This window comes from Watersipora subatra, chromosome 5 (assembly GCF_963576615.1).
Source record: "Watersipora subatra chromosome 5, tzWatSuba1.1, whole genome shotgun sequence".
In the NCBI taxonomy this organism is placed as follows: domain Eukaryota; kingdom Metazoa; phylum Bryozoa; class Gymnolaemata; order Cheilostomatida; family Watersiporidae; genus Watersipora; species Watersipora subatra.
In genome coordinates this window covers 28,850,127-28,875,007 of record NC_088712.1, presented here as the reverse complement: position 1 = coordinate 28,875,007, position 24,881 = coordinate 28,850,127, and the positions used below count along the sequence as shown (strand labels likewise).

At 39.1% G+C, this 24,881-nt stretch overlaps 1 protein-coding gene across 3 annotated transcripts in view; it reads right to left on the bottom strand.

Annotated features, from left to right (window-relative positions):
* Positions 1-4,338: 4,338 nt before the first annotated feature.
* Positions 4,339-24,881, bottom strand: part of LOC137396753 (alpha-actinin, sarcomeric-like) — a 31,406-nt gene continuing 10,863 nt past the window's right edge. Inside the window, exons 4-17 of one of the 3 annotated variants that reach the window (XM_068083061.1) lie at positions 22,704-22,790; positions 20,160-20,247; positions 17,003-17,081; positions 13,889-13,970; positions 13,383-13,588; positions 12,760-12,908; positions 12,303-12,505; positions 11,461-11,763; positions 10,439-10,683; positions 9,330-9,492; positions 8,391-8,572; positions 6,481-6,708; positions 5,417-5,575; positions 4,339-4,889 (exon numbers count right to left, since the gene is read on the bottom strand). In XM_068083061.1, the coding sequence (XP_067939162.1) occupies positions 4,728-4,889; positions 5,417-5,575; positions 6,481-6,708; positions 8,391-8,572; positions 9,330-9,492; positions 10,439-10,683; positions 11,461-11,763; positions 12,303-12,505; positions 12,760-12,908; positions 13,383-13,588; positions 13,889-13,970; positions 17,003-17,081; positions 20,160-20,247; positions 22,704-22,790 (2,336 nt within the window). In that variant the 3' untranslated portion in view covers positions 4,339-4,727. Of the gene's footprint in view, positions 4,890-5,416; positions 5,576-6,480; positions 6,709-8,390; positions 8,573-9,329; positions 9,493-10,438; positions 10,684-11,460; positions 11,764-12,302; positions 12,506-12,759; positions 12,909-13,382; positions 13,589-13,888; positions 13,971-15,871; positions 15,951-17,002; positions 17,082-19,801; positions 19,890-20,159; positions 20,248-22,703; positions 22,791-24,881 lie in introns of all 3 variants that reach the window. The other 2 variants (XM_068083062.1, XM_068083063.1) reach the window with 2 other exon arrangements.

Sequence of the window (24,881 nt, the reverse complement as noted above, 5' to 3'; positions counted from 1 at the left end):
GACACTCAGAGGCAGACTGTGCCCTCTGTGCCTAGAGGCAGCCTCTCTGTGCCCAGAGGCAGACTGCCTAAAAGAGCAGTCTGCCTCTGAGTGCCCTTGAAGCACTTAGAGTGCCCAAGTCAACACCGCTACTAACGGGATTTTCACCCAGCCAACTACTAAATGGAAGACAAATCAGATGCAAGAGTGACATCCTACGTCCATCTCCAGCTCACTTGGCACAATAACACCAGTCAAGAGTGGCAAACCAATCAACCCAATCTACAGATCAATCTCACAAGATAGCAGCAAGAAGACACATATACTCAGTAGGAGATGCTTGCAATGCACCCTATTATGGACCAAGAAAAGTAGGACAGCCTAGATGGGTTCCAGCTATAATTACCAAGCTCTATGGAACTCGCGGTGTGAATGTGAAGGTTGTACTAAAAGGGCCTACCTAGAGATGTCATGTTGAGCAGTTATAAAGAAGATACTCTACTGATAAAGATGGCAACCCTGGTGAGAAACCTAAGATGTCCAAGGAGCCTCAACCATCAGTCCAAAAAGCCTCAACCACCTCTTGACGTGCCCAAAGGGCAGTCTGAGGCCAGACTGCCCTTTCGACAGTTAAGGCACTCCGTGATCAAGAAGTGGTCTCGTCTCGGAGCAGTTGTTTTCTCTAGAGCTTTCCTTTTACTATCATTAAGATAGCCTTAGAGTATCTAGAGGTTTGCAGCTTCCTGTGGAGTCGAGATCCGCGATCCCACTACTGCCACCAGTGTAAAGAAATCTACTGACTTTCTCTACTTGCTCAGCAAGAAAACAAACTACTCAATGCAAAGCAAGGAGTATATAGCTTATAAACTATATAATGCGCTCCATAGTAGTGCACATACCTGCATAAAATAAGATGAGACCTCCAAGTGCTATGGTTTTCGTCACTTCTGCAGCTCCTTTTATATTTTTTGCTCCTTGTTTGGCTCCACCTCTCGGTATCATGGTCGATTCGGCAGCCGTCTTCTGGCCAGCCCTGACTTTTGGCCGGCAGCTGACCATTGGCGGATGAGTATTACCAGAAGCTGTATCATCTGCCGAGTCGAGGCTTGGCCCGGTCATGGCATCGGTCACCTCTTATGTGTCGGCTCGGCATCCGGTTTTGGCACTGGCAATCTTCTACCAAATTAGTGACGAATCCAGCTCTAAGCTGTACGTTTTTATTCCGTGTATTTTTTGTAATTAAATTATATTGCAATATACACTCAAAACTTTTTAAGATAATTTAATCGCAATTGCAGCTGTGCTCTTGTTTGAGCTGATAAGTATGCTTTTGAGACAGACAGTTTAAGGAAAGGCATCCACATACAGTATTCAAATAAATATTGCCATTTGCCACTATGTTGTTTGTTGTTTCTCAATAACTTGAAGTCTATGATGTGATTATTTCAAAGGTTTGAAATACTTAGTCCTTCCAGTGTTTGAATAACAGTAGTAGTTTATTCATAATTTGAGATCAGACTGATGAGTACAGAATGTGATTTCATTTATATAGCGGTTTGTTGGTTTTATAGCTAGAAAAAGCATAAGTATCGAAAAGCTTTAATGAATGATAAAAAATAGCCTTTAGCTGTTTAATACTAAAATAATTGATTTCTTTGCTTTGAAGTATCTCAACATTGTTACATCTGTTGACTGTTTAGCTGCAGCCATAGGGTTTTCACGCAGACATCAAACATAAAATTCTTTTAGAAGCACGAACCAGAAAACAATTGCAGATACAAAACCTTTCAGAATTTGAGCTATATGCAAAGTTAGGTAAAACTTATGTTTGACGTTGGCTTTAAAAGGGTTCTTAAATTAGCTATAAAATTATTGGCATCATCTTGTAGGGAATTCTGTCCCCTTTTAAATGGTAAATAATACAAGAATAAATTTTAAAGCTACTCCAAATGGAAATTATTTTTGTTTCTTAATGTTATGATATCCCCGTTACAGCTCATATAAAATTTGTGGGCTTGGCCAGTTTGTTTAGAAGCTAGCACCATTCATATACACTTCAAGTCCTCGCGGAACTTTCTCATACACGTCGCGAGTAAACACCAAACAGGTGTGTAGGTCAATGTTTATCATAATGCATGGATTGGTAATGCAAACTTTTCACGTTCACTGTGCCAAGCAGTAAGAAAAAGATTATACAAATGCACATTAATTACAACACAATGCTGTATTGTACATACTGGAGGGATTTGGAAAAAGATTCAGCTCTACAAATATGAAGAGCAACTACATTAAAATTTGATCATAATCAAATACAATTCAATAGATTGTTTTGCCACACCACCTTTATTCCAGCTCTTACTGGGCGAATTGATTAGACAATACATGCTTTGAAAGTTTAATTTGTTTCTGGAACAAAAATAAAAAAGGCTTAAAAAAAACGGTTGACTTTCTTAGTAAAAAATAAAATGTGGATGGCGTGATAAAACATTCTATTGACTTTGTATTTGGTTAGGATTGCTTTTGAATGTAATCGCTCATAGAATTTGGGGAGCTGAATTTTTCCCACGCCTATTCCGGTGTGTACAATACAGCAGTGTAATAATTATATTAATGTACATCTATACCAAATTTTCTTACTTGTTCGTACAAACTTCACAAACAATCCATGCCTTGTGGTAAACTTCAACATGCACACCTGTTTACAAAAACTGAAAACTGATGAAATTATCCGCTAAGCTGACCAATCAGAAGATACAAACTTTTCTTTCTACAGGAACATCCTTCTGTACCAGCAATCGATCGTGGAACAAAGTGCGTTAACTGTTAACTTATTTTTGGACGAATCAGTTTTTTCGAGTGAATCGATCGCTGTTTTTCTAATGCTACTGTACATGTACTTTGTTAAGCAATTTGCGCAATTTCAATTTTATTGACGATGACACCCAATACCAAATACAATGTATCTATATTTGTTCGATGGAGTTACTAAATCCCCTATGCACATTTCATCATATATTATCTAACGTGCTGTCAATCATAGCCGGTCAAACTGGAGTTGCCCAGAGCGCAAAGTACTTTAAGATGAAAGCTTGCTATTAACCTATGGCGCCTTACAGTGCCTCGCGTTGCGCGTTCACAACTCGAGTTGCACAACTCGAGTTGTGAACACGCAACGCGACTTTTCAAAAGTAAGGTGCAATATATCGGTATTACGGTAGCATAACCGTAGATCTAGTTATATTAACAATGGTACACCAATAGGCACCCGTTAGCTAATAGAAATTAAACTGTATGTACTGTAAAACTAGAGCTAATAGCGAATTATTAGAATTATACTGTGCCGAGTTTGCAACTCGAGTTCATCAAAACCCAAGCCAAGTTCTTTCAACAGCAACTCAAGTTCAACAACTCGGCTTGAGAACATCTCATCGTTTCATTTTCTCTAGCTATATGGAATTTTTTTGTGCATCATTAAACGCCGTTGAAATAATTTCTATGTTCATTTTCGGTGTTCATTCAGTTTCTTGTCAGATTCTAGAGAGATGACTCTTTTTTTATTTGAAAAAGAAGTTGCCCGGCTGGCTGCGAATTTCTTTTTCCCAAATAGGTTTACATATGGCAGTAAAATTTTGGCTCATGATTGGCTTTAGTAATTGCGTTTTAGTATCCAAAACTTACATCATTACATTAGAAATCAATAGTTATAATTAAAAAGGAACACAAAATTCTAAATAACGTAGCAAAACTGATGTTATCATTCAGTGCTGTTAAAACGTAAGAGGCGCTCACTTAAAACTCATTAATTTAAGCCATTTTGAATAAAATTTTGGAATTTTGTGTTCCTCTCTAATTATAACTATTGACTTTCAATGTAATGATGTAGGTTTTGATTACTAAAACTCAATTACTAAAGCCAATCATGAGCCAAAATTTTACTGCCGTATGTAAACCTGTTTGGGAAAATTTCGCTGCTCGGCTCTCATATAGATTGTTTTTAGTTTGCTTTTTACATTCTACAATTGTTTTTGTCTCTTTATATTTATAGAAATGAATATGCGCAAATCTCACCAATATATATAATTTAAATATGTATACATATTTAAATTATTATTATTAAATTTCTGTAAATGAGACACCCCAATTACTCACTTTGCTTTCTTTACGAACCCGTCTTAGTTTTGCGTAACACAACTCGAGTTCATCAAAAACCCAGGCCGAGTTGTACAACACGGCAACTCGAGTTGTGAACGCGCAAGGCGAGGCACTGTAAGGCGCCATAATTAACCACCTTACAGACTACACAAATGAAGTCACAAAGCTTTTTGGAAAAATCTAATTTGGAAGAACTACGCAGCAGCATTACTTGGGCCTGCACAGGGCCTTTATTTAATCAGGTAATATTGCTTACATAACGTCGAAAGTCTAGTTAGAAAATATGAAAAACATGCTAGAGTCCATTATAATAAAACAATAATCATTGTTACTAAGTATTGACCAAAGGCTATGTGGAGGTGCACACAATTTAACAGTCCTAGAGGAAAGACCTAGGTTACAGTCAAATGTTACAATATGGAGGTGATGCTCCAGTCTTGCCTTTCCATGGCTAAAAAGTCCAAAGCCAAGTGTGCGAGGCTCCTAACCTTACATGTCAGTAATATGTTACAAGCATGCTAACAGGCTAGTGGGCGCATGAGTGTAGATGGCTAGAGATGGTATTGAGGAGGGTTCGAGTGCATATGGAACAGAGTCTATAAATCGGACTCTCCATACAGAGCTGTGGAAAAGGAGGTGTAGTCGAGGGCTCCTGCAGCTGGACCAGCACTGCCTCGATATGGTGCCATTCTCGATATGCAGTACTCAGCCTGATCAGGGGGTAACTCTCTGCGTAGAATGTCTGCTGTGATAAACTCCTGTAAAAATGAAACACATAGTACATAACGTATACAATAATATGCAGAAGTTTTAGGTATATAAGATATATAGATCAGTCGAAACTGAAACATAAAATGCTAAACCTACAAAAATACCATTAAGTATATATATATATACTAAGTTAATTAACGATTTAATTTAGTCTGGCTTGAAGTAAGGTGCATGTAGGTAGATCAAGCATCTTTATCGCCACCTTTACCTCCACATTACAACACCTACACTTCCTTTTTCATGTCTCTGTAGTAAAGTAATGGGAAAAACTGCTTTTTACTCATTAGTAATACTTGCTGTTATTTAATGTTATCATTAATTACCTGCAGGATGTTTCAAGGAATTATATATTTTTGGGCAGCCAAATCAATAAAAAAAATGACCTGCAAATTATTCATAAGAGTATAGTTACTCCAACATACAACGATTGTAACAGACAACGGCATATCACAAAACCTATGTAGATACTTTAGTGTACTCCCACTAGGTCCCCTGATTGTGTCCGTGTCCCTACCTGATCTCCAGCAAGTATCCTAAACGACTGCATCACTTGTTCAGCGGTGTCAGTGTCAGCCGTCTCTCGAGTCATGAAGTCTAAGAAGGCATCAAATGTCACAAAGCCTGTGCCATTAGGATCGACTATGGCCATAATCCTCTGGAAATCTGTCTCTCCCTGCAATCGAACACTGACCAGTTTAAAATACTAATTACTCACTAGACAAGATCCCTACTAAGGGACTATAAGATCCCTACTTCAGGAAGTAAAAAGTGAACAAAAGAAAACTATCACCGGTAACGGAGAAAGTTGCAAAAGTATTTTGGGAAGGTATCTCAAAAAATATTGGCCATATATACTGTGATGTCAGCGTAAATATTATAGACCATAGAAGGGGTATGTTGGTATTTCTATTAGCCGTTCTAATATGTACCAAGTTCATATACAGCGCTAATCTAGCGAGACCTGGGTACACCAGTCCCGAAGCAATACCCTGGGCTGGCAAGCAGATCATGCTTCCATTGGGCACTATAAAAGAGCCACGGCTGCGTGACGCCTTATGCCAAGCCATGTCTGCATAGAAAAGAAAAGCAAGACATAGGCACAGGCGCAAGTTTGATGCCGTTGGTCGCTAAGGCCGTTTCCATGGCACAAAGATGGCACATCACACGGGTGTGTCATCTCCAAACAGCGGCACTGAATCACGACAGAATGAGAGCAGCACGGCTGTTTCCATGATGCCATTGCAGCGCAATATGGGGGTGTGTCGTTACGCTATCGCTGTATGTAAACTTGGCAATAGTTTTCACAGACAACCCCTCTTACATCATCAACTGTCGTTGAATTTACTGAATAGGCCTTTCAAAAAAAACTTATAACAACATAAGAGTGATAACACTCGAAGAGAAAGTAAAATGTGTAAAACTCAATTACAAAAATCACAGTAGAGGAGCCAAGAGTTGGGGACATTAATATTGATTAGTAGAGAATTTAGAATATTCAGAATATTGAATAGAACAGAAGGTAAAGTAAAACCCGAAAGGTGAATGATAAAGAATAAAAGAGGAAGGCCATATTAGCACCTGTCGGTCGTCTCTGATGTTGTAGCCAAGGGAGACAAGGCAAGCTCTAAACTCTTTTGGCTCCAGTCGTCTTGATCTGTTCTTGTCAAAATGGTTGAAGGACTTCCTGAACTCGTCTAGTTGTTCATTGGTGATTCCCTTGCTGTCTCTAGTCAGAATCTGGTTCTCAACCTCGTTGATACAACGAGCTATTGAGGTTAACAATTGCTCCCAACCCACTCGCAGTGTCTACAACCAACCAATCAATGGGCAACACGTGAACCGATAAGAATACAGGATAGTATATAGCAATAGATCAAGCATCACTTCGTACACTGTTGTTTGTGCATTATTCCCCGATTAAGTTTTTCAACACTAATACATTTGGGTGAAAAACCTCCATTTATATTGGCTTCCAAATAGTCGATACCCTCTCCTTACAACTTACCATCAGCATAAGGACTAAGTGAGACCATCAGCATAAGGACTAAGTGAGAGATTAATTATTACACTAAATCACTAAACAGTTTATAATTGATAACAACAATTCATTGCTAGTGATCTTTCCAAAATTTGCTCTAAAAATTCTTTGAATGCGCTTGAAGGTAATTTTAAGTGAAACAAATATCAGCTTGCTTTAATTGAGATATTTTGGGAGATACACGAATAGGTTAAAATGGATTCGTTAAAATCGACACTTTCCATTGACAGAATTTGATGGAAATGCCTACATGGACATTCACTGAAAGATTCTCCAGCAAAAGTTGTTAATAGACAGTTTCCAAAAAGCCAACATCGAGCGTTGGTCATACTTATCAAAAATATCACTGCGTCAATCTGACAACTTCGTAATGAAATTATATATTGTGTTTATTTCACTTACTTCCATACAAACAACACATTTGTTATATAACATATATGAGATAATGTCGGTTAACATTGATTATCTGATCAAAGAATTGCAGTCTACAGACTGTCAGACTTAGAGAAGTACAGACATGCGATATTCTGAATATTAAAACTCTGATTATTAGAATAATTAAAATATCATCAACAATTCTTTTTACTTTACCATTCAGAAAATATTTGTTCTTTTAGCAAATTGAAATTTAAGTGCTTCTAAATCCAATATCAGTCCCAACTGAACAATGCTATCTATCATCGGACATTTTATTTTTAGCGATGCTCCAAAGGGTTTAAACTCATTTCAATTTATTGCATTTTTATAAAAGATATAGATAATCTTAGATACAACTTAGTGGTAATTTAGTGGTTTGAAAAGAAATATTAGAAACTGGAGCCAACTAATCCAGTTGCTATAACTGACTGATGACATTCTGTTGCTCACTGAAGGCTTTGAGAGTAAAAGAGCATTTATACCTCGACTTCGAATGATCTCTGGCCTAATTCTTATGACCATTATGATACTTGCCTATTTAGGCTATAGTCATCAACATCAATATAGTCATCAATATCAATATAGTCATCAAAATAGATATCAATATAGTCATCAATATAGTCATCAAAATAGATATCAATATAGTCATCAATATCAATATAGTCATCAAATGCCTTAGTGAGTCAAACACGAAACATAATTTTCAAAACTGTTTATCAATTTCGTGTTTGTTATTTTTGTTATTTTGTTTGCCTAGTCACACTTTTGTTCTTGTCACAATCCGTTTCTACCGCATTCACAACCTCACACAGATTGTTCTAGAAGCTCATTGGCTACCTATTGCACAGAAACAATTGCGGCACCACAAAATTGTCAATCGTTCTATTTGTCGATGTCGATGCACTTTGGTTTACAACAAAAATTTAAACCTATATTCTCGTTCCTTTCACGCGCTGAAACGGTTTCGTTAAAGTATTATTAAGTAAAGTACAATAAGCAAATCTTGCAATCTATTTACTAGCGATAAACATACCTCCATAGTATAGCTCGTGTGCCTGTTCTCGAATATCATAGCCTCCTGCACCTCCTGGTTAAGAATCTCAAGCTCCTCAAGATTAGGTTTGTATGATTGCACATTCTCTTCGTACTGTTTGAGCTTGGCCAGCTGCTGCTCAAGAGACTCCCTGCCCTGTGCACCCACTGAGGCCACAGCATCTGTTGGACACATCCCAACATATAACTACTATATATAACTACTATATATAACTACTATATATAACTACTATATATAACTAATATAACTACTAGCAACAGCCTTCCTCTGATTCATCATATTTAGCTGTGTAAACTGCGTTATGGGTGTTTAACAAAACGCTGCACAGTTCTGAAGCTCGAGGACTACAGTTGTATTGAAGTTGAAATACACTTTAGATATATCACCTTCCATCTATCATTTACATAGAGGAGATGTTACCCACTGTTTCTCTTAGTCGTGTGTAAGACTTACCATGTAATATCAAATAAATGACCAAAATGAGGGACTATGCTAAGATTGTCAAGCATAGCGAGTACTTAGTAGAAGCAATTCTTTTACCTTCCAAAAAAGAAATTTTTCCTGATATACAAACTTTGCGAGGCCCACATCTGTTTTTCTAGAACTAACCAGAAAATGTTGTGGTTCTTCTAACAATAATCTTGTGTCTACACGTGTATCATAGAAATTAATCAACAAGGGAGACAATCCTAGATCAGTTATTGCCGTCAGAAAGCATAACTTGTACCAGCTAAACCGCAGAATGCCACAGATGTTGCATAAGATGAAGCGCGAGAAAAATCATAGATGTACCATGTAAAAATTCAAAGATGTATCATGGGAGAATTCATGGATGCAGCATGCGAAGATTCATTCATGTACCATGAGATGATTCAAATATGGGATAGGAGAGAAACTATGACCAATTTGAAGGCATACCGAGATGCTTCTCAACCCAAGGTCCAACGACATTGGCCTTCTGTGCAAAGGATCTCCTCAGCCTTTCGTTGTTTTGTTGTTTGACCATCTCTGAGTGAAGGGTACCATCCCTGCTGGGAACAAGTTGTTGCACTTCCATCCATTTGTTTGTGATGGCATCACCCTGCAGCAATGTACATGGTTGTATCAGCTGTTTACATTATATTGTATTATATCATATGTCTAAATGTATTATATCAGCAGTCTATATTTATTATATTAGCAGTCTAAACTTATTATATCAGATGTCTATACGTATTATATCAGCAGTCTATACGTATTATATCAGCAGTCTATACGTATTATATCAGCAGTCTATACGTATTATATCATGTCTATACGTATTATATTAGATGTCTATATGTATTATATCAGCAGTCTATACATGTTATATCATGTCTATACATATTATATCAGACGTCTACACGTATTATATCATGGCTATGTGTATTATATCAACTGTCTATATGTATTATATCATGTTTATACGTAATATATCAGCTGTCTATATGTATTATATCAGTTGTCTATACCTTTTTTTATCAGACGTATAGACGTATGATATAATACATCTATACGTATTATATCATACATCTATACGTATTATATCATACGTATAGACGTATTATATCATACGTCTATACGTATTATATCCTGTCTATACGTATTATATCATGTCTATACGTATTATATCAGATGTCTATACGTATTATATCATATGTCTACATGTATTATATCAGCAGTCTATACGTATTATATCAGATGTCTATATGTATTATATCCTGTCTATATAGTACTGTACGACCAAGAAATGCCATCAGCAGATGAGTTTAGAGCTTGATAAATGAAATCTAGAGAGCAATGCAATCAAAATAAGCAGATACAGTAAAAATAGCAGAAATATTTGAGTAGAATACGATACACTAGTACTAGTTACTACGACAACTAAACAGTGGAGTAAGTTGAGCCTGTCTGTTTACTGAAATACCTACGCAGACAAGTGAGCCAGGATGAACTTGTTGGTTAATGAAACAAGCCGTGATGGCCAAGGAACAGGGTAATAAGCCTACCTGAAGGGTTGTGTAGGGGTTTTCATTGAGGAGGCCATACTGTGAGGCGAGGTGTGCTGCGTCATTGCATAGGCCTATTATACTCTTGTATTCCTTGTCAGCTTCACCGAGTGTCGACTTGAACTGTTCATGAGCGTCAATCAAGCCCTGGATCTCTTCCGTTGTGTGCACAATGAACATGTCAACTAAGTCCTCGCGTGCTCCATCTAACCAGTTGTTGAATGGGGCAGCTCTCTTTGCAAACTCTGCAACATAGAGAGCAATGTGTCAGCTATTCAAACCCTAACATTTCTGAGCGCAAATGTTCCAGTACCCGGAACTCAAATGTTACAGTACCCGGAACTCAGATGTTACAGTACCCGGAACTCAGATGTCCCAGTACCCAGAACTCAAGTATCCCAGTACCCGGAACTCAAGTATCCCAGTACCCGGAACTCAAGTATCCCAGTACCCGGAACTCAAGTATCCCAGTACCCAGAACTCAAGTATCCCAGTACCCGAAACTCAAGTATCCCAGTACCCAGAACTCAAGTATCCCAGTACCCAGAACTCAAGTATCCCAGTACATAGAACTCAAGTATCCCAGTACCCAGAACTCAAGTATCCCAGTACCCAGAACGCAAGTATCCCAGTACCGGGAACGCAAGTATCCCAGTACCCAGAACGCAAGTATCCCAGTACCGGGAACGCAAATGTTCCAGTACATAGAACTCGGGTGTTCCATTCTCAAAGTAAAAGAAATTACCCTTCAAACTGACCTATGTGGCAAGCTGAAGCTCTATAATTTTAGCGGACTGTCAATTTTTCCAGATTAATTTTAAAGAAAATGGCCATAGTTGAAATTAAAGTCCCACTCACCACCAACAAGGTAAAGAATTTAGCATATACTCCTGGCCTTTCTTTCCACACCTCTTAACATGTTTATAATTTTTTGAGCGATAAAAATAAGTCTACTCAGTTTAAAACCGACCTTGACCTGTTTATATAGCCTGAGAAAATAATTCAGCTAATTTTCAACTCACCAAGTTGTAACGAGTCCATCTTCTCCAAAATTTGTTCAGCTTCATCGAGAGCTGTACGTCGGGCCTGAGTCAGGTTACCAAGGAGGTCCCATTGGTCGCAGATAGTCTGGCAACGAGAGTTGACATTGACAATGTCATGGTACTCGAGAGTATTGAGTTCTTGAGCAATGGCTGCTATCTGCTCAACTCTGTCTTGATGGGCAGCGAGATCACTCTCAAATGCCTCGTGCTTCCTCTTCATAGCTTTAATATCTGTCAGTCTGCACCTCTTGAAATCCTCTAGTCTCAGCATGTCTTCTTTGCCTACACACAAGCCCAGAGCCATACAGACATGATATGAATCTATTCATTACAAAACATTATACGTTAGTGTCTGTCATCAACCTGAGAGATGTTAAACGTTCAATAGAGGTATCCATAGATAATTCCTAGAGTAGGTGAACTTTCATACGGAGATATTCACTGCAGAGTCATAAGGATGGAGCAATGTTTAGTGAGAGGAAGTGACATTGCAGGAATGAAATGACAGGAAATTATTTCATAAAGTTACACTTTCCATAGAGTTAACCATACGAAACAAATCCTTTTAAGCGTGTTCAGATATGCAGCGCTTAACAAACAAGGTGTCGAGTGCGACTTCAAGTGGCTGAGACTCTTGGCTTAACGCAATCAGCCAAGATGAAGTGTTTATGAAAAACTTGACACAGGGTTATTAAAAGAAGAAAGATAACTTGTGCTATCGCCTACACAACTGGGGCGTTAGTGGAAGCGTTGTCAAGTAAAAAAGCAAAGTAGCCTTACTTATTACTTCAGGGAGGATCAAAAGGAAGAGCAGGACATACCAGTCGACCATTCTTCGTGAATGTCGCACTTGTTCTTAAACTTCTTTGCGAGGTGTTCAAGTCTTTCAAGACGCTGGAGCTCTGTCAGCAGCCAATCCTCAAAGCCCTTCTCAGCAAGCTCAAGGCCCTTCCACGCATTCGCAATATCCGACACCATCTTTCCTTCAGTTGGCAGGTAGGCAGGGCGGTTACTCAGCCGTAGTCTGCAACGAATGTTCTTATATTGATACAGCTAAACGGCATGACGCAAAGACACACCATGCAGATGTGCGAGACATTACAGACAGCGCTAGGAGCTAGGTCTAGGAAATATAGCGTCATATGTCTATGTCTATAGGTTTACAGCTTATGTCTCTACATCTGAGGTTATATGTCTGTCTCAAAGTCCATGGCTACTTGTCTGCCTATGACTGTTTCTATGAATCCATGTCTATGGCTCTATTTTAACAAATCTCACCTCGTCTGCAGAGTGTTGAAGGTTGTCTCGAGTCGTGCTTTGTCCTCAAGCCGAGGAGGCTTCTGCACTCTTCGGTAATCTCGGAACTCATCGAGCTTGCGTCTTGTGCCAGGCAGGGTGTTGTCAGTTGTCCTGTTTTCTAGCCATGGCTGCCAAGGTCATCAAAACAACTGTATTAGCATTCACCGCTTAATGTTTTAGAGCCAGTAGGGGACGTCCTTAACATACGTTGTTAAGGAAGTCCTTAACATACGTTGAGTTCCAAAAAACAACTCTGACGTTAAAGGATGATGTTAGTAATATTTTATCAGCTGTTGCCCTTTGCTATCATGACTCAAGAACCAAACTTAAAGGAGTGAATGTCTGAAACCTGTATCTTACCGTTGTGAGCACAATACAACGATTCAATCTACTGTACACGCAAAAATCAGATCTTTTTAGCCAATCAAAGAGCGAGCAGAAGTAAATCCGTTTAAGACTCAACAATCACTAGATATTAAATTTTAACAAGTGTTTCCATGCCCCAGCTTGATACGGTTTAATCCAGGCTCCACCTTGGTTCGGTTAATGCACTCAAGATACAACCATGACTAGATAATTTTATTAAGTGTTCTATGCCCGACCTTGGTTCGGTTAATCCACTCAAGAAGGTCGCTAGCCAGCCTTTCATACTCCTCCATAAGTCTCTCATTCTCCTGGTTCACCTTGAGCACTTTGCAAATCCTGTTGGCTGCCGTCTCAGCCTGCTGTGCCCCCGAAAAGGCATGATAGTACGCACTCACATACGTCATCACCGATCTCTCATCCGGCTTTGCAGAGTTTACCATGTCTGCAATGAGGAGACTCGTCTTGTCAGCAGATGTCAGTACATTTCAGCGCATGTCAACAAGTAACAGGTAATAGTTTACATATTACTCGATTTGTTGTCTGGCAAATCCATCGAGAGGAAGTAATGAATTAGCTTATTAAAATGGCCGACTTCTTGCTATGAGTGTTAACGAAATTCTAGCAGTATTATGCAAATGTCAAGGCCAGCAAGTATAGCCAATAAACAGCCTTAGTGAGTGACAAATGCCAGCAGATTGAAACAAACAACGTCTAGAGAATCTCGAACTGCACTGATACGTACCTTCCGCATCCAACATTCGAGGAATGTCTAGGTGCTTCTCCGCTACATCGAAAGCTGTGTTTAGGTTTTCCATTGGATTGTCCTAAAATTGCGCATGCTCGTAAAGACAAGGGTGCAAATACAAGAGAAGGCTAGGTGTGAATACATAAACTGTCATTCACAAGATACTCGGTGAAAAAAACATTTATTGCACAATCTTTACTAAATGGGTTTTAATCTTAAAAATTAATAAAGTCAAGAAAACAAAAACCAAAGCCAATGCAAAAATCACAATCAATGAAGTAAACATGCGTCTAACCACAGAGATACCATATTGAGCTGTACAGATGATTATTTGAGAAAATATTTCGTGACAAAAGATCGGAAGTATCAGTGAAATTAGGTAAAGTGTAAGAGCAAGGTACAATTTCAACAGCGACACCAGCTGACGTTACAACGAATCAACAGGAAGGGCATGCAGAGCATTAGAGGTAAGATATGCATGCAGAAGTGTTAGCCAACTACCTAGCATAGAGTTGTCAGTCCTTACAGCGAATGAATGCTAAGTGCATCTTATTAATGCTTTTGTATACGAACCAAGTAGTCAAGCACCTGGTCTCACATTTACACATTTAAAATAGTTCCTGAGAGGTCAAATTCAAATCAAAATAGTAGCAATAAGACAATGTTTAAGCAAGCAAACAGTGGCTAGCATGGCAAGCATCATCATCGATTACCTTTTACAGATTTCCTTTACGACTCGCAATACCTCGGCATGGTAATAATTTATTCTGGTACTTGAATTTTTTTGCCAAAACTACAGCTTTGGTTAGCAAAACCATCCCAGGGGCAACAAAATTAATAACATTCACACTCACTCATACATTCCAAACACATACACTCAAACATTCACACGTAACACACATTCACACGTACAAATGCACCCCCCACACGCTCACCCATATGCACGATGAGTTTCATGGTTAGAAGTCATGCTCTACTGTCCTATGGAATCACACAGGGGTACACAATAAAACTATCATGTAGAACCAGCATAGAGTGATTAAGGCTACCACAGAGTAACTAAGACTATCATGAAATGACCAAAGCTATGCTAGATTAACAAGTCAGCTAAATGAGTCATGTTGCCAACCGAGCAGAGCAAGTCACAGAGATACCTTGGAGTTGTGTTCCCAGATGGACAGAGCTAGTTACAGACAACCCCTTGGAGTAGTGTTCCCAACTGAGCAAATCTGGTCACAGACAGACCTCTTAGAGTCATGTTTCAACTGAACATAGCTAGTCACGAACAGACCCCTTGGAGTTGTGTTCCAACTGAACAGAGCTAGTATAAACCGACAGACACTTTTGAGTCATGTTCCCAACTGAGCAGAGCGAGTCAAAGACAGCTTCTTGGAGTCGTGTTCCCAACTGAGCAAAGCTAGTCACAGACAGAGCCCCTTGGAGTTGTGTTTCTAACTGAGCAGAGCTAGTCAGAGACAGAGCCCCTTGGAATTGTGTTTCTAACTGAGCAAAGCTAGTCAGAGACAGAGAACCTTGGATTTGTGTTTCCAATTGAACAGAGCTAGTCACAGACAGCCTCTTGCAGTTGTGTTTCCAACCTAGAAGAGCAAGTCACAGACAGAGCCACTAGGTCGTGTTCCCAACTGAGCAGAGCTAGTCACAGACAAAGCCCCTACGAGTCGTGTTTTTAACTGAGCAGAGCTAGTCACAGACATATTCCATTGGAGTCGTGTTCCCAACTGAACGGGACTAGTCACAGACAGATATCTTTGGCAATACTACACCTTCACCCCTAAGGGTTGTTTTATACCGTAGTCAGGATTTAGCAGGCGGGGATGAGAGTTGCGATCACAACATACTTTCAATTGTCAGTCATATCAAACTGATCCTATAGTAGTCACTATGACAACAGCTACCTTTTCATATTTATCGAAAACAGACTCCTAAAAACACAATGCATAGACTACACAACAGACTTACCCTACTCAATTTTTCATATTCTATAAGCTCGGGCCGATGTCTATGAATGAGGGCACAGAAAGCAAGCCCATCCTTGAAACTGAAACACAGGCCATGCAATCAACCAACACCATGAGCATGCAGAAGGAAAGGCTGCCACCAGGAAAGAGCAAGTCATCAGTAAAGAGTTGGTCTAAATACAAGCAGCGTCCCTCTCGCAACTACCTTGGCTCATCCGAGTTGAGCGCCTGTTACAACACCTCATGTTCTATTGGCGATAGGAGCGCATTTTGTCATTTATAGTGTTTCAAGATCAGCTTGCACAAATTTTAGTAGATTTTATTGGAAAGTATCGGAATTTTACGATCAATTGCGATTGTTTTTAATGTTTGAGGTGATCTAACTGCCAGGATGCTTCAAGATCACAATCGACAAAACTTGATCGCGATTAATAATTGCACAAGAAAGATACGTGAGAATTGACATCACTAGTTGTTATCATTGCTATCGTTGATATCAGCTATTGAGTTTAAGTTGCAACGGTTACGCGTCTCTATTCTGTCGTTTTCTTACGCAACTATTATAGACGTCGAGATCGCTCTTTCACTTGATCCGAGCATTTTAACCTCGATCAAGTTTTTTCAATTTTAATCTTGAAACATCCTGGCGGTCAGATTACATGAAACATCAAAAACGATTGCAAATGATAAAAAATACCGATACTTTCTGATAAAATATATTAAAATTGTGTGCAAGTCCATGTTCAAAAGGGTGACAGGTTTACAACCATCATATTGAGAAAACGTGTTGAGGAAATGACGCGTGAAAACAGAGAGCTTTAGCTAGTGAGCTATTGCATCAAAATTATTAAGAGACTTTGAAAAACACTTGACAGGTACAGATAAATGAGTTAATCTAGTACCAAAGGTTCTTCTATAATCTAAACTCCACTTGAGGAAACGCTCAGAAGTTAACATGTATGAGCTAAGGCTAAAAAGGCTGCTTTATACTAGACCACCGATACCGATGACATAGAAACTCTTCCCTGAAACCTGAACAGAAATGAGAAGTTAGTATAGCCCTAAAACAGAGGTAGAGTAGTGTAAAGGAAGCGGGCGATGGTAAGGGCATAGCTTAGGGCAGCCATCTCACCCTCGACAATTTATGGTAGTCTATCAGCTCCGGTCTGTGCCGATGGATAAGGGCGCAGAATGCAAGCCCGTCTTTCCAACTAAGAAAACATCAGTGAAATTGTCATCATCACTTCATAGATGTAGATAAGAACATAATAACTATGCTAACTAGCAATAAAACACTCTGTTTAACAAACCATTCCAAAAATGAGGAAGTTCTGCAATAATCGTCTTGCATATCGATGGTTAGTTAACTCTGTTGAATTCGCATTCCTATTCGCCAAAGAGTTAGTCATTCAAGTAAACCATTATAATGTTTATAAAAACATACAGATAGTACTTATCCATAACAAGCTGTCATCATACAATATGAAACATCAATTTCAATGTGAACTTTTGAACGGGTGTTAAAAGGTCAATGACAAAACTGGAGCCAACCAAATATGATAACAATATACGGTATACATACAGTTCTACAGTACTGATAGCGGCAGACGTTATAAACAGACTTCCTGGCAAGCTATTGTTTTCAGCAAGCTTCAGGAATTTGTGTCAACCCTCTCGATAGTAACCAAGAGAGTTGACAGACCAATAGATCAACATCAGAGTTGTCCAATCAATCTTCATTGTACAATGTGATACTGCCTACCATGCCAGACCAGTGGTAGTTTGTTAAGAAGCTTTGGTGTAGCGAGCAGCATTTAGTGGGACTATCCCAGGAAGCATAGAGCAAGCTAGCAAGCCAATACGATGGCAAAGAACTAAGACAAAGCATATGTTAGTGCGTTAAAACACTGATAATCATTGAGACGACAACTTCAACAATACAACACACCAGATAATCATTGAGTTTGGACGATAGGTGCAGTGGAGTCCATAGGGAGGGAGAAAACTACACGATACTATAATTCAAAGTTGTAGAGAGAAATAAGCCACAGCAGTGCTAATTACGCCACCAATCAGCTAGCTCATAGGGTCTACCAGGCGCAAGGTGCGACTATATACAGAGATAAGGTGTAAAATGTGACAACACAACACAGGTGTCTGTCAAGTCTTAAATCATAACAAATGCGTGAAAGGAACACAAATGAGGTTTTAACAGTCTATTTAAATGGTCCAGAGTTCGTGCGAGGCATCTAATAAGTGTAATAGAAATCTATTATACAGGATAGACTTGTACAAATGGGGAAGGCACTGGATAGGAGGAATGTAATATATAATTTAATAATATACATAATATATTATTATATATGTAATATATAATATAATACGTTTATGTAATATACATGTATTATATCATATAATACATATATATTATAATATATATACACATATTATAATATGAAACACGTTATATATTATAATATATACACATATTATAACATATATACTTAATATATATATATATTATAAAATATATATATAATATGTATATTGCATAGTGCCCATGATGATTCAGCATGGAATGAGTGCTAGGCTCTAAGAAGCTAGTCTTTAAAGCAATAAGCATTCATGCAGGTCATTTCCGTTTCACTGCTACACAATTGTGAATCAGATAAACAACGGGTATCAAAATCCAATGAGTCATGCAGAAGCTTCTAGAATGTGTTCAAATGGTTGGCATACCAGAGTGTTTCTGAGAGATAATCAAAGCAAACTGGTAAACAATTGATTAAAGGGTATGAACTATGGTGTGGCCTAAGGATGGTGACATGCAATGATTGAGCAAGGAAGAGGGCGCACGAACTGTACAGCTGGTACAGAAATTGTACAGCTGGTACAGGAATTGTACAGGCGACATAGGAATTGTATAAGTGCCACAGAACTTTATGGTTGAGGTCATTGGAGAAATGAAGGCAGGATGTAGACATTATGAGGTATGAGGAAAGAAATGCAAGTGGACAGTAACAAGGAGTGTATGAAACAGCCAGAGGAAAGGGATGGGAGATACCAACACAGTAACAAGGAGTGTATGAAACCGCCAGTGGAAAGGGAGAAACTGACACAGGAACAAGGAGTATATGAAACAGCCAGCGGAAAGGGATGGGATATACTGACACAAGAACAAAGAAGCAGAAGTGGATATGGGTGTAGCAAGCAGGTTACTAAGATGAATGAAGCAGGTAATAGAAGGACACGGAGTCGATGGATAGGAAAAAAGTCAGCAATAAGGAGTGATCAGCGGAGAATCGGCAGCAAGAAGTAGTCAGCAAGTCGATAGAGAAGAGAAAAGGTACAATGAAATGGGGGCAGGAGCCGAGAGTTAAAATTAGAGAGAGACTCATGGGGCAGTGAATAGGGGGATGGCAAGAGAGAAAGCAGCTGGGTTGGGTGTCAACAAATGATGCACACAACTCATCAGTAGAATCAACTGGACACGCAGATATGCATGAATATACCGTTGTTACATGGAAAGCAAGTGCCCGAATAAGCTGGAAAGTCTTTATTCAAAGCTATTAGTTGGAAACATGTTACATGGCACGAACCACTTGTAAATTTAAAGCCAACATGACGACTGAGAGGACAATACAAAACAGCCCGCGGGCCAATAGAAAATAGTTTTTAATAGCAGTGAGACGCGCCCTTTTCTGTTTTCCACATGAGATGCACCATCTTCGGCCCATTTTGGTACAAGCTGGGTGGTAGGTCTTAACTAAGAATAACTTTCAGCGTTACTTTCACAGGGAATTTACAGACATGCACCAGCTCGTTGAGAGTCCGACTCTGTCATGTAACAACGGTAACGCACACCCACGCATATCAGGAGCATATCAGGAGCAGTTGGTAGCGCACAGCCAAAGTTTAAGCACTGCTATACCTCGTATGAAAGTTTTTGACCTTAACATTGTCATAAGGTTGTGTTTTACGCTGACACCAAAGGAGAAGACCTTCTTTGGCAGACAAATCTGAAAAGAGAAGGGCGTAGTAAGAGGACCATCGTGTTCTAGCGACAGCGAGGATACCAACAGAGGTTAGCATGGGAACACCGGGTGAATGTGACAAAGTAGGACTATAACTAGGCTTTGTCAAGTGGCAGGAACACATGCTTGGGAGTGCAGAAACGTAAAAAGGAAAAGATGGAAGCGTTGTTAATATGAACGCAGAAGATGACCACATGTAGATTACTGGCACACAATGCAGCACAAAGTCTGTCGCAAGCTGACACATTCCTCTACCTTATGTGGAAATTCTGCACATTGACGTTTTTGTATGGTGCAGTTTTACGTTGGCACCAAAGGAGCAGGCCCTCTTTGGCGGTCAGTTCTGAAACACCATGTCAGATGCGTGCACTCACAACAAATAGAGATCACCGTGTAACTTAACCAAGAAAAGATGAATAACTGCTCTGAAAAGGCCTGACTACACAAACCGATGAAATACATAGCCGACATCTGGTGTAGATACGTTGATGTTGTGGTACACACGGACTCTACTAAACGACGCATCAAGTTAACATACAGATTGACTAATGAGAATTGGTCTCAGCCATGTGAAGTTCTTGATTTCCTTCCGATTTTCCTTGCTAGGTTTTTTTCAGCATATTTATTATCTAACACGCAGCATAAAAAATTCGAAATCGCATCTGCGGTGTTTTTTGCATTGCTATATTTTTTGTCAAAGGAAAGTCGTTAATCAATAATGATGAAAACAGCCTTGTGCAAAAATACTGGGTTTTAACATGAATCTAACTCAAGAATTTAGCAAGTTTAATTGCCTAAAGAATTACCAGGAACGTTTATGAACAGCTGTTATTAACACTAATAACCTTCATGTCTCTTATAAGTGAACATATCGTTGTTAACACTTATTAACACTAATAACCTTCACGTCTCTTATAAGTGAACATATCATTGTTAACACTTATTAACACTAATAACCTTCACGTCTCTTATAAGTGAACATATCGTTGTTAACACTTATTAACATTAATAACCTTCACGTCTCTTATAAGTGAATATATCGTTGTTAACACTTATTAACACTAATAACCTTCACGTCTCTTATAAGTGAACATATCATTGTTAACACTTATTAACACTAATAACCTTCACGTCTCTTATAAGTGAATATATCGTTGTCCATATAGTAATCCCTCACGCATCACCGAGGACCGACGATAAGTGCAAATCCATGAAATAGAAACTAACACTTGTTAAAGTATCTGTATTCACCAAACTTGAACACCAAAACACTTAAACTGTTTCTAAACATGTTTATATTATATATAATATAATAAGTAAGTAAATTGAAGTTATCTTGATCGACCTTCGGTGTATATTTCAGCTTCAGTCCCAGTATTTCGAGTTGGAGAATACCCGTACGTTGTACGTGTGTAGTTCAGACTTCATCTGGTTTGAATATTCGCAATTGAGATTAACTGGGTTCGTTGTGAGAAGGAAGTCACATGTTTGTAAATGTATTTTTTATATGTATATTCATGTATTTTCATTTTTCAAAGTTTTGTTTACTTAAATTTTTAACAAACATTTTTAACCGCGAAGTACTGAAACACACGCATCTACATTACATCGGTTACGCAAACGACGCAGTTCGCCAGTGTGTGTAGTCAGCCCCTTACAGTTCTGAACCCGCTACGGCTGTTTCACTCATGCTATACCTTGAAGATATAAATGTTGATACAATGTTGCCAACATAAATAACAAACTGTTTTCCAGCAAGTATACTGCTATCATGTTTAACACCTCATACTAGACTACCAATATGCTGTTAGTGTGTGGCAATACTGTGTGACCATGACAGGCAACAAGCAAACTATGCCATTATAGTCTGTGTTATCTCAGTCATCTGGCACTAAATGGCTGAGAATAAACTGATATATTAGGCCTGGTAAGTAACGATAACAGCTTATCTCCATCTCAACAATTAAACACATTGTAGCACATGCTATTGGTATTTCGTTAGTATGCGCATTCATACTGATATTGAAGCCTGTTCTTCATCCCTGCCACTTAGCCATATTCCTCCGTACTTGGCTCTGACCCTCCCCCTGCTCTTCAGTCTTGCCTTTCAAACCAGCTCCTCCCTTTTAACGGTTTTACTCCTCCCTCATCCATGACCTCCCCTCAGCGTTGCTCTGCAGAATTGCATCCACCCCTGTCCCTTAGCCATATCCATCAGCTCTCCTGAAACTGGCTCCTCAACCTGACCCAAAACCAGCTCCTTCAACTGACTTCTGAGTTTTACACATCATCCCAGCCCCTTAACTCTTTCAATGCGCCTTTTTGCAGCCCACTTTAATGGGTTCCCTTATGCACATGCCGAACAAATCTATTACAACCTTGCTCAAGTGTCTATCCATGACAATAACCAGATTTAATGTCAAACCCTTCGGCGTCGATGTCAAATCCTTCAGCGCCGGTGTCAAACCCTTTGAGACCGATGTCAAACCCTTTGACACTGATGCCAAACCCTTTGACACCGATGTCAAACCTTTCGATACTGTTGTCAAACTTTTCGACACCAATGTCAAACCCTTTTACACTGACGCCAAACCCTTCGACACCGATGTCAAACCCTTCGACACTGATTTCTAACCCTTCGACACTGATTTCTAGCCCTTCGACACTGATTTCTAACCCAATAACTCGGACAATTACACTGATATCAATGTTTTGTCCTCTGACAGTAACAGTTCATCATCTAACATAGCATCTATGCCACTGTACATGCCACTTTGACCATATACCACTGAATCCTACCTTCAACGCTGATGTCTTGGATAGCAAACCGGAGGATAATGGTCCAGATCATACCAAGGGTCATCTTCAAGTTCCCATCAACGATCTCTAGAACAACAATTAGAAAATGAGTGTAAAAAACACCATTTCAAGACGTGGTTCGCGTAGCCTCTTTATCTGCTTCCACATGAGGCTGATTTTCAAGTTGAGATCACTATTCCATTTGCCAGCTATCCCCTAGATTTACATGACGGTGATGAACAGATATTTATGCAGCAAGTTACTTGAAAGCAATTGTTAGCTTGGCTTTTGGGCTATGAATGAAATATTCTAACTTACGCAAAATTTTAGTAGATTTTATCAGAAAGTATTTTTCCATCATTTGTGATTGTTTTTTATGTTTGAGGTGATCGGATAGCCAGGATGTTTAGATTAAAATCGGCAAAACTTGATCCCGGTTAAAATGCTCAGAAGAAAAATATGTGCCAAAATGATGTCACTAGCTGCGTGGCTGCATGTCTCTCTCGTTATTGATATCGGCTATTGCTATCAAGTTGCGGTGTTATGCATCTCTAGTCTGTGCGTTTCTTTGCCGAAATGCAACTGTAATAGACGTCATAATCGCGCATCCGCTTGAACCTGAGCATGTCAAAAAAGGATTTCATTTAAACTATTATCTCTAGACTAGGTTGGTCTAGGAAGACAGAAATTACATCAGTTTGAAGCTTGATGTCTTAGCTTTATATTGATATTATTTTCATTTGTATCACTTCAATGGTGTAAGTTCACCTTTAAATCGATCTCACTTAGTATAGCCAACTTGATACACCAGATGTTCCACCATGACCATGAACGAAGCATTGTTAAAAGACAAAAATTTGTTTTACAGTGGCTGTGAAAATGCTGTAAGGCTCTCATATATTAACACAAAAGAAACATATTGGTGAATTATATCACGAAACAAGTTTTTAACTAACACATTCCAACCGTCAAACTCAACATCACATATTTCCAGATTGGAGTAAATGGTATGAGTAAATAACCACTCAAATGTTATAGGTGTAAATCACAAAGACCTCAAACACTTTTATCACCTCCCAAACCTGCCAACAGCTCATGCAAACATCAGTGAGTGATTACTCATAGAAATGTAGCTAAAACTCTGTGTAGCAACTACTCTTAGGCTTAGGGGTGGTTCCTAAAACAAACCATTAGCATTGCACTTCAGTTTTGTCTCCTCTTTGATGTGTTGGTGTTTGGTAAATGCTGATGCGCACACTAGGGGTGATACGAGGGGAGGCGATACGGGGAAAGGGGGGGCGATACGAGGGGGGGGGGCGATACGGGGAGAGGGGGATGGGTGCGTAGTGACACTCTAGTACTAATTTCTTGAAGCAAGCTTCAAAGCTGAAAGCTTCAAACACAAGAAATTATCTAAACTATTATCAAGCCATATTTATGATACTTAAACAGAGTGTTATACTTTTTGAGTAACCGATTTTATTAATTCTATTTTTGAAACAATTGCTCTTCTAAATGGTATTTATTTTAGAGGTTTTCATAATTAGAACTCAATCTTTTAGTTAGTTTCGAGCTTCATTTTAAACATACTCAGTGACAACTAACTAGTCAATTTTGTAAGTCACAAATCCTAAATATCAGCTACTACTACACATGGATATGCAAGCCCGAGCTGTCACACCAATGCCGGTGGACTCGCAAGTAAATTGATTTCATATTTTTTCAGCATGCTCCAACCTTAACCTTTGGGTATTGTAAACCACTCCTTGGACTTCGCCGGGGTCTCGCAATCGATATGGGAACCAGGCGTTATGGATGAGAACCATAAAGCTATCCATTGCCTTCACCTCTCTCACAGGCTCACATGCTATGCTCAGAAGAGAAATCACACGGTATTCTTGCAGAGCTTCAGCCTAACGTGCGCCAGAAGTGCTCCCATTTGCAACAGTAACACAAGCGTAACTGAGACCACACTTGTGAGATGAATTTTTGACAGCAAATAAATGAACAATTTACATTATGAATGCAAGTACCCTGACAGGCCGTGTGCCGTGACAGATCATCAGGTGTAATAGCTACAAGTACAATTATTCTGGAATGCAGGTGGGCAGTTGATTAGCGCAAATGTCAGTGTGCCGTCTACCATGCTGAAAGTCGGGAGTTCCGAACCCCATACGA